This window comes from Bos javanicus, chromosome 15 (assembly GCF_032452875.1).
Source record: "Bos javanicus breed banteng chromosome 15, ARS-OSU_banteng_1.0, whole genome shotgun sequence".
Lineage (NCBI taxonomy): Eukaryota > Metazoa > Chordata > Mammalia > Artiodactyla > Bovidae > Bos > Bos javanicus.
In genome coordinates, this window is record NC_083882.1 from 63,995,179 (window position 1) to 64,005,740 (window position 10,562).

The following is a 10,562-nucleotide window of genomic DNA, read 5'->3' on the forward strand; positions in this document are numbered from 1 at the left end:
CTTCCTCTTCTAACCTTCACACACATCCACTTAGGTTTAAAATAGGCACTATTTCCTTTTAACCACTACTAGATACTAATCGTTACTCAACAAAATAAATCAGGTTTCAACAGTTTTATCTTTCTTTCCTAATTAATAAGTACAAAATAGAACACATATTTCTCATATTTTCTATATCTTCCTAAACTTATTTTTCACCAAAAGCAAAACACTTTTATGGCCCTGAATTCTCCTCTTTGTTAAGAACTTTATTAGCCATTAATTTGAGCTTCTTCAAGTCACATAATTCTTCCCCCCACCCCTCCAAAGTAAAGATCATTCTTTTTATACTTCAGGCCTTCCTAACTCTAGGATAGGCTATGAATTGTTTGAAAACTGAAATCTTATTTCTAAAACACAAAAGTGTAGAATCAGAAGTTTAGGGACTTAAAGCTTCATCGGAATTGACTTGGCCAAATACATTTCTCCCTTCCTCTTTTTCTGTTGGTCAACAAAACTTTAGAAACCATTCACTCTTAGGCCCAAAATACTTTATTTTGTATTACCAGTAATTATTTATAAGCACCTATCTTCCCAAGAAGATACAATTCTATAAAATTTTGTAACATATAGCATATGGCCTGAGTGCAAAAATTTATCCATTTCACCTTTAATTACCAAAACAGTGATCTAGGTTTTTAAGGTGAATAAGGCAGCCCTTTGAATTCAAAACTCAGTGAACGAACTCGAAATAGCCTATTAAATGCTGTAGAGGTGGCGCACAAGGTAAAATGATGTGAAGAATGAGATCAAAAGTTGAATCAAGCAGTTAGAAAAAAGTGTACAAGATAAAAATAGAGCCATAATTCCACGGGGGAACCAGATGTGCTTTTGTCAGGGGGGAAATCTATATGCATGTGGTTCTGTCATGACTAAACTGGCAAAAACAGTAAACACGAGGCTCCAGAATATCCACCAACACTGCAAAGTAATTTAAACAGCACTCTAAATGTAAAATAGAACATCCTTACAAGAGTTAAAAAAAACCCACACACAATAAACCTCACTCTTGATTTTGCTTGTCTACAATCATTTCCCTCTTTCAAAGAGCACAAATCCAGAGATTCAGTACCAAGAAATGACCATCTATATTTTTGAATACATTTCAAATTATGAATTTGAATTATGAATACATAATTTTGAATAACAAATCTAAAATATTATCAGGTTTACTGAACAAATTATCATTTTTTTGAGTTTCAATGCTAAACAGCTAAAAGAAATCTACAATTCATATCTCGAAGGAGGGAAACCCCTTGGCATCTTTCCAAAGCAAATCCACCATTCAGACTGGCTTTGATCTTCTTCTCATTATTCAAGTTTTTTTAGTCTTTTTTTCCCCCTTGTCCATCATCACTCAATTTTCCCCTAAATTTTCACTGACTGTTGCCTTACACATCAAGCAAGCTAGCTGATTCATATTTTTGATCATGTCACCCTTCAAGGTATTAACCACTGTTCCAGTTAAAAGTTGAATAATATCATATCTGGGATTTGCTTCAAAGTAATGGAGGTGGGGGGCTTCCCAGGTGGCTCAGTGGTAAAGAATCTACCTGCCAAGTAGGAAATGCGGTTTCGATCCCTGGGTTGGAAGATCCCCAGAATAAGGAAATGGCAACTCACTCCAGTCTTCTTGCCTGGGAAATCCCAAGGACAGAGAAGAGTGGCAGGCTACAATCTATGGGATTGCAAAAGAGTCAGACATGACTTATTGACTAAATAACAACAACAAATGGAGGTGGGAAGAATAAGTCAAAGTATGGAGAAAACAGGTTTAGCTGTGACAAAGCTCTGTAATAGAAGCATCATATACTATTCTTTTTTTCTTGCATGTTTGAAATGTATCTTTAAAAAATTCAAAAGATTATATGAAGATAATTCTTTGTTGGTCATCAGATGTCAAAAAATGTCTTACAGACTGATGGAAAAAATATATAGGATACAGGAAGCACCATAAAAGTTAGGACAAGTTAAGCATAAAAAAAAAAGTTATAGCTGAATTTAACATAGTAAATTCAGAAAACACCATAAATCCACAGCAATATTCAATCTTTAAAAAGGAGGGGAAAAGAAAACAGGAATTTCTTCTTTGAGGAAAAGTATGAGCCAGTAAGTAGAGACAGAATAGAATTTTAAAAAAAAAAAAATCACAATTTGCCATTTCCAAGGAAATAACTTATTTATTCAAGGATTATCAATTGACAATAAATAACTAGATAAAAGGTTATTGAGGAACACAGTTATCGACCCACAGATTACTAACTGCAAAGGGGGAAATAATCCTTTACAATGAAAAGACCCAGCAGTCATTACCCTAACCAAGTGAACAAACTTAAACCATTGCTGACAGAGGAATAACCTAGCATGAAGTGCTTTTTGATGTGATGCTGTATTATACACAAAAATATTTAACCTGCATATTATCAAAGCTCTGAGTTTAGACAGAACTGTTACTTTCCAGGAAATACAGAAGATGAAAGAACAAGTTAAATGATACCTCACACACACACATCAAATAAACCCAGACAGAAAATGAGAAGTTCTACAAGAGAACTGTTCTGGATTCTTCAAATAGACAATAAATATCCTAGGCGACAAAAAATAGAGGGACTATTCAAGAGACATAATCAAATGATGCAAATAACCTACATTATAGATTCTGATTTTTAAAATAATAAAACCCTCTGAATCACACTGCCTTCTGGAGAAACTGAGGAAATTTGGATATGAACTAATTTTTAGAAGTAATACGGTATTACTATTAATTTTCTTAGATGGGAAATGGTATAATAGTTATAAAATAGCATTAAGGTCTTTATACTGTATAAGAGAAGCTGAAATAAGGGGGGCTGAATATGTGTTGACTTACTTTCAAATAAACATGTACAAGATATAAAGCAAATATGGCAAACACTCAACAACTGTCGATTCTAGGTGAAGACCTGTACTATAGGCATTCACTGCACTTTTCTTTATGTCCTAAACTTGGCACATAAAACTAATGGGTGAAACTTTTTTCAAAAAATTACCACTGTCTCTCCCACTTAAAACACCACAGTTCTCAGTTGAAAAGGTCATGGCACCATTTCAGTGTGTTTACAATTTTAGATAAATTTAAGAATTAACAATGAATTCGTGACACTTTCAACGAAAACCTTAATACATTACTCCTCCTCCACTTGCAGGTAACAAAACATGAACCCAGAAAAAGGGTAGTATATGTAAACACATATGACGTAACAATTTAAAGACTGCAAATCTGGGGCATTCTAACAGGATGTAAAATGTAAATACTGAAAATTTCAGGACAGAAATTTGTCGACAAGCAAACACAAAATTCAGTTTATCCAAACTTGAACGACAATAAAATTTATAGTCACTCTATTCTATTCAATAGAAACATTCCAATTTTGCCTCATCTCTGTCAACCTCCAAGAACACTTCCCACTCCACAAGCCGGGCACTTGAAAAACGGAAACGTAAGTGTATTTCGTTGCTATGGCAATGGGAAATTTCAAGAACTCGAACTTGAAATCTGCAGTCTATCTAGCCTCCATTTTAAAAACCATTTACCTAAACATACTAAACATAAATCGAAAAAAAAAAACCTGACATCTTTCATAAAATATCAGTTTCCTCTTTCAAACTAAAAGGTAAAGACTATCCTACAAAATTCTGAATAAAAAGCAAAAGGAACAGATCATTTAACAAAAACCCTGAATTTTTTAATACTTATATGTCACATATCCAGTACTAAAACAGCTGTTTTTATTTACAGTGTCCATATCGAACTTCTCATTTCTGATATAGCAAACTCTACAATTATCTGTGTCGTTGGAAAAACGAAAATGAAATGCTAAGGGAGGGAGCGGGAGAAAGCCACAGAATTCCCAACTTGGCATAACGATCCACTCCTAAACTGCTTCCTCCCTCATTCGCTCTGGCGAGAATCTATTTCTTCAGATCAGTTTCATTTCAAATTATTTCTCAAACTAGTAACCAGTTTCTGGGTACAGTGTATATCGGAAAGACGGTTGGAGAGAAAGAACACTTTCAAGTTTTTCGAAAACAGCGAGTACACGTTAAAATAATCCATTCCTAACCCCTAAACACCAACATGGTATTAAAGCAAAGAATCTCACCGGCTAAGTCCCATAAACCTAAACAGGACGAAGTAGTTTCCCAGCTATTGTCTAAATCAAATATTTGTTCATATTAACCCCTAAGACAGAGAAGCCAAAAAAGTTTCAAATCTCAGTCAGATCTCGCTCCCCATTCCCACCGTACTTCTGTACCCAGCCCTTGGGATTCATTAAACCCCTGATTCCTTCCTCAAGCGAATATGGCTGGAGTACTCGGACGAACAGAGACGTGGAGAGAAGAGGTCGCCACGAGGCCCCACCACTCTCCTTCCTCACCTGCTCCGTGGCTCCGTCTCCTGACATGGCCTCAGCCGATTAGAATTACGAACTGGCCCGCGATGCCAAGCTAGAAAAGAAAAATTAAACTAAAAACCACCCCAAACCAGTAAAGTTGCCCCCTGCCCTGCGGAGCCAGACGGCCAACACGAATCGCCACCGCCCACTCAGATATGAATTAAAATGGCTCCGTCCCGGCCGGCCGAGTAGGGGGTGTGGCTTCTGCATTAACTTCCGGGGCAGTGGGCAGAGCTAAGAGCGCAAACTCCTAGGTTACTCAACCGCGCAGAAGCAGAAAGACCCCAGGGGGCGGGTCTAGTGCCTGTACTGACGTCACAGCCCGGCACTAGCGAGGCTCTTCTCGAGAGAGCTGCAACCGGCTGGGAGGCGGGAAACTGTTTCTCTTGGAGGCTTCTACGCCTTTTGCAATTTAATTATCAACCTGCGGAGCCGGGCTCTTACCTGTTAAAGCCTGAAATCGGTTCAGTTCAGGCAAACTGGCCATCTTATGGATCAGTGCTTATTGTTAAATTTCTTGTTCCGTCGCTCAGTCACGTCCGATTCTTTGCGACCCTGCAGCAAGCCACGCTTCCCTGTTCTTCACTATCATCCGGAGCTTGTTCAAACTCATGTCCAATGAGTCGATATTTTAGAGATGAGGAATCTATAGAGTTTTCTATGGTCTCAGCTAAGGTGCTTCACACTTTTCCCGGTATGAGGGGAACAGATCAAGCCAATGTTTATTTATGCATTACTCATGTGTCAAAGATTTGAAGTCTGTAAGGGCTGGGTTTAAGCTTGCCACCCCATCATGGTTTTTGGTTAATAGCAGTGAGGCTCTAGAATCAGACATGGAACAACTGATTGGTTCAAAATTCGGAAAGGAGTACATCAAGGCTGTGTACTGTCACCCTGCTTATTTAATGTCTATGCAAAGTGTTGTTCAGTCACTCAGTCGTGTTCTTCTCTTTGCGACCCCATGGACTACATCATGCCAGGCTTCCCCGTCTTTCACCATCTCCCAGAGCATGAATACATCTTGTGAAATGCTATCTTGCAAAATGCTGGGCTGGATGAATCACAAGCTGGAATCAAGATTGCTGGGAAAAATATCAACAACCTCAGATACGCACATGATACCACTTTAATGGTAGAAAGTGAGGAGGAACTAAAGAGCCTCTTGATAAAGGTGAAAGAGTGAAAAAGCTGGCTTAAAACTCAACATTCAAAAGTCTAGGATCATGACATACAGTCCCATCACTTCATGGCAAATAGAAGGGGGAAATGTGCAAGCTATCAGATTTCATTTTGTTGGGTACCAAAATCACTGAGGACGGTGACTAGAGTCATGAAATTAAAAGACACTTGCTCCTTGGAAGACTAGCTATGACAAACCTAGACAGTGTATTAAAAAGCAGAGACATCACTTTGTCAACAAAGGTCCGTATAGTCAAAGCTATGGCTTTTCTGGTAGTTGTGTATGGATGTGAGAGTTGGACCATAAAGAAGGCTGAGCGCAGAAAAGAATTGATGCTTTCAAACTGTGGTGCTGGAGAAGACTCTTGACAGTCCCTTGTATAGCAAGGAGATCAAACCAATCAATTCTAAAGGAAATCAACCCTGAATATTCATTGGAAGAACTGATGCTGAAGGTAAGGCTCCAATACTTTGGCCACCTGATGCAAAAAGCTGATTCATTGGAAAAGACCCTGATCCTGGGAAAATTTAAGGGCAAGAGGAAAAGGGGCCAACAGAGGATGAGATGGTTGGATGGCATTACTGACTCAGTGGACATGAGTTTGAGCAAACTTGGGGAGATAATGATGGATAGAGAAGCCTGGTGGTGCAGTTCATGGGATCACAAAGAGTCGAACATGAGTTAGTGGCTGAACAACAACAACTGGAGCTAGACCATTAATTTTTTTAATTAATTTACTTTAATTGGAGGCTAATTACTTTACAATATTGTAGTGGGTTTTGCCATACATTGACACGAATCAGACGTGGGTGTACATGTGTTCCCCATCCTAAACCCCTCTCCCACCTCCCCATCCCATCCCTCAGGGTCATTCCAGTACACCAGCCCTGAGCACCTTGTCTCATGCATCGAACCTGCACTGGTGATCTGTTTCACATATGATAATATACATGTTTCAATGCTATTCTCTCAAATAATCCCACCTTCGTCTTCTCCCACAGAGTCCAAAAGACTGCATTAATGTGAATCCTGGTTTCATCTCTTGCTAGATGGGTAATCTTGGTGAGTGACCATGGTCAATAAAACATCTCTGTCCCTCAGTTTCCTTGCCTACAAATAGGAATGACAGTAATACCTGCATTGTTTTTTTAGACGGAAGGGCATGTGGATCTTAGTTCCCTGACCAGGGAAGGAACCTGAGCCCTGGGAAGTGAAAGCATGGAGTCCTAACTGCTGGACCATCAGGGGATTCCTAGTACCTGCAATTCCAATAAGTTATACATGATAAAGTGCTTGGAACTGTACTTGACATAGTCCAGGATTAAGTGAGAGCAAGTCTTCGGAACTCTTTCCCATTCACAGATCATCATAAGACTTATTCCATGCTCTTGGCTATGGTGCCATATGGCCCAAAGTAAAATACTCAGCCTTTCTCATACACTCCTTGTTCTTTTCAGTCTCCTCTGCCACTGCTCTTGTTTCCACATCTGCCCTTTTCACAGCCTGAACTCTAACTCTTCAGAGTAAACACATGAGCACAGGGTGTGTATTAGAGATATTTATTGCACCATCCAGCTATAGAGGACTAGTTTTCTACGATAAACTCTCTGTCACTTTTATCTTCTATATCTCCATTATCCTATGTTCTAAGACCCCTAGTAGATACTTGAAACTGGATAGTAGCAAACCCTATATATTCTATTTTTTCCTGTACAAGTATATCTATGTTATCATAGTTTAATTTATAAATTATGAATAGTAAAAGATTAAGAATAATAAAGCAATCATAACACCGTGATAAATGTTGTATGAATTGCATTCATTCACCTACTTGTGCGCTTATTCTCTTTCAAAATATATGCTTGTACAAAGTAAATGCCTTTTCCACCTTAACTAAGCACCTATCACATACTGTGGCCATAAACTTTGCAGTTTGAGGTACAACAGTAAAAGTAGAATGAATTTATTTTTCCTTCTTCACAATTTCACAGATACAGGATTTGTTCTTACCATGGATCTTAGCAACCTCAGCACACAATATTTTTCCTTCCTTTAATAAGGCAAGAACTTAAACATTTTCATTTAAAGAAAGCACATTACAACTTCTTCTGGCATATGCAAATTGCAGGCCTCACTACTCTTGCGTTTGGGGGCCATTCTTAAGTAAAATAAGGGTTAACTGAACACAAGCACTGAGATACCCCCTCAATCAATCTGATAACAAAAAGGGAGGGCTAAGTGGCACCGTGGAGAAGGCAATGGCACTCCACTCCAGTACTCTTGCCTGGAAAATCCCATGGACGGAGGAGCCTGGTAGGCTGCAGTCCATGGGGTCGCTAAGAGTCGGACATGACTGAGCGACTTCACTTTCACTTTTCACTTTCATGCATTGGAGAAGGAAATGGCAACCCACTCCAGTGTTCTTGCCTGGAGAATCCCAGGGACGGGGGAGCCTGGTGGGCTGTCATCTCTGGGGTTGCACAGAGTCGGACATGACTGAAGCGACTTAGCAGCAAGTGTCACCAAATTTCATCATGCTGCTCAGAATGATGCAGGACTTAAAACTCAAGAATTCTTTTTGGAATTTTCCATTTAATATATTCAGACCAAGATTGATTACAGGTAACTGAAACTGTGGATGGAGTGGGGAAGGGGAGGCAGAGACTACTGTACATCATAAGACATCTCTACAATGGAATGTCATGTAGCTAGTAAACTGATGCTAAGGTACAGTTACTGACAGAGACATCCATGATATTGTAAAGCGAAGAAACAATACAAAAATAGTGTATGTATGTATGTGTATATATACACATACAGGAAGATCCCCTGGAGGAGGGGATGGCAACCCACTCCAGTATGCTTGCCTGGAAAATTCCATGGACAGAGAATGAGCTACAGTCCATAGCCTCGCAGAGAGTTGGACATGACTGAATCGACTTAACACACACATATAAACACACATGTACGTGTACAGTCAATCTTCCATATCTGTGGATCCTGTATCCTTAGAGTTAACCAACTGTGGATTGAAAATATTCTTTTAAAAAATCCTGAAACTTCCAAAGAGCCAAACTTGAATTTGCTGCTGCTCACAACAATTTACGTAGAATTTACATTGTCTTTACAACTACTTACAGAGCATTTACATTGTATTAGGTATTATAAGTAATCTAGAAGTGATGTAAAGGATGTTCATAGGTTAAATGCAAATAGTATAACATTTTATATAAAACACTTTGAACATCCACAGATTTTGGTGTCTGTTGGATGCAGGAGGGTGGACCCGCTGTATATATAGTGCCTCAAAGCATTAACAGTAGTTACAGTAAGTCCCCTACAGATGAAGCTTTAAGTTTTGAACTTTCATAGATGCGAGTGCGCACAGAGAAAGGATGGAGACAAGAGGAAGAAGTAACTGAAGAACCGAAGAGATTCCCAATGCAGGAAGTAGGAAGGGGATTTTCTTTATTTGAGGAGGCCTGTTAGTTTTGGAGGCACAGGACCCAGACATGATTGGCCATGGAATTTAAGCTGGGTAAGAAGGAGAAATGAGGGCGCCAAAAGTGAACAACAGTAGCATCTCTAGATTTGAGGACCTCTGGTGGCATTAAAGAGTCCTCTAGAATGGGAATTCCCTGGTGCTCCAGTGGTTAGGACTCCATGCTTTCACTGCTAATGTGTCATGTGGCCAAACTGAATAAATAAATAAAATAAAGGGTCTCTAGATAGAAGGAGGACTGAGCTAGAAAGATAGAAGGTGGTGATCAAAGAACTGAAATGCAAAAAAATGAGATTACAGGGAATCTGTAGTTTTCCATGATGACAAAATCTAGGGTGTGACCATAGAAGTGAATGCCTAAAATAAATAAATAAATAAATAAATAAATAAGAAGTGAATGGCTGAGGTAGATTTGAGGACAAGGTCATTAGAGATGTGTTCAAAAAATTGCAAAGTGTTGGTGTGGGAAGTTTTCTCTAGGCATACATTGAACAAGAACTAAGAAAGGAGCTATACTAATGAGTCAGGAACTAAAATCTTTGAGAAATAGGAAGAACATATTTCCAAATGTTAATAACAATATTCAGTTCAGTTCAGTTCATTTGCTCAGTCATGTCCGACTGTTAGTGACCCCATGGACTGCAGCACACCAGGCTTCCCTGTCCATCACCAGCTCCCGGAACTTACTCAAACTCATGTCCATAGACTCAGTGATGCCATATTACTACTGTTAAACACTCTAAGGAAGGAAGTACAGAGTTTTTCCGTTAGAAGTTCTTAAACTTTTGGTTTCAAGATCATTGTAAACTCTTAAAAATTATTGAAGACCATATAGAAATAAAACCTGATAAAATGTCAAAATATGTATTAAGTAAATTAAAAATAATATCATTACAAGTAAACATACATGTTGTACATTCATGAAAAATTACTGTATTTTCCAAAACAAAAAATTAGTGAGAAGAATGGCATTTTGCAAATTTCCTTAATGTCTGGTTTAATAGAAACAGCTGGATTCTCAACCTGTTTCTGAATTTAATACATTCACATGTCATTTAGCCTCTGGAAAACTTCCCTGTATGCTCATCAGAGAATGAGAGTGAAAAATGACTTACACATTATTGTGATATATTTTGATCTTGTGGATACCCTGAAAGATCTAGACATGCCTGTAGCAAGATATGGTAGCTTCTAGGCCTATCTCAAAAAGCCCCACTTGCTCAGAGCTCCCCTTCAAGCTAGATAATCTCAGCACACACTAGCCTCAACATTAATCAAAATGTTACTGGTATTTTCGCTGTAGTGTTTTCATATATGTTATCTTAATTTTTATTTTTTAAGCAATGAGAGGAATTTTTTCGCTCACCAAGGAAAATTTGAACAGCCAAATTATGTGAAAAAGCAA

The 10,562-nt window shown here is 38.5% G+C and overlaps 1 protein-coding gene across 1 annotated transcript in view; it reads right to left on the reverse strand.

Moving 5' to 3' along the window:
- The window catches only part of CSTF3 (cleavage stimulation factor subunit 3), a 74,941-nt gene extending 70,219 nt beyond the window's left edge, over positions 1–4,722 (reverse strand). Inside the window, exon 1 of the mRNA XM_061381062.1 lies at positions 4,458–4,722. Within this exon, the coding sequence (XP_061237046.1) occupies positions 4,458–4,484 (27 nt within the window). The 5' untranslated portion in view covers positions 4,485–4,722. The remainder of the gene's footprint in view (positions 1–4,457) is intronic.
- Positions 4,723–10,562: the final 5,840 nt, after the last annotated feature.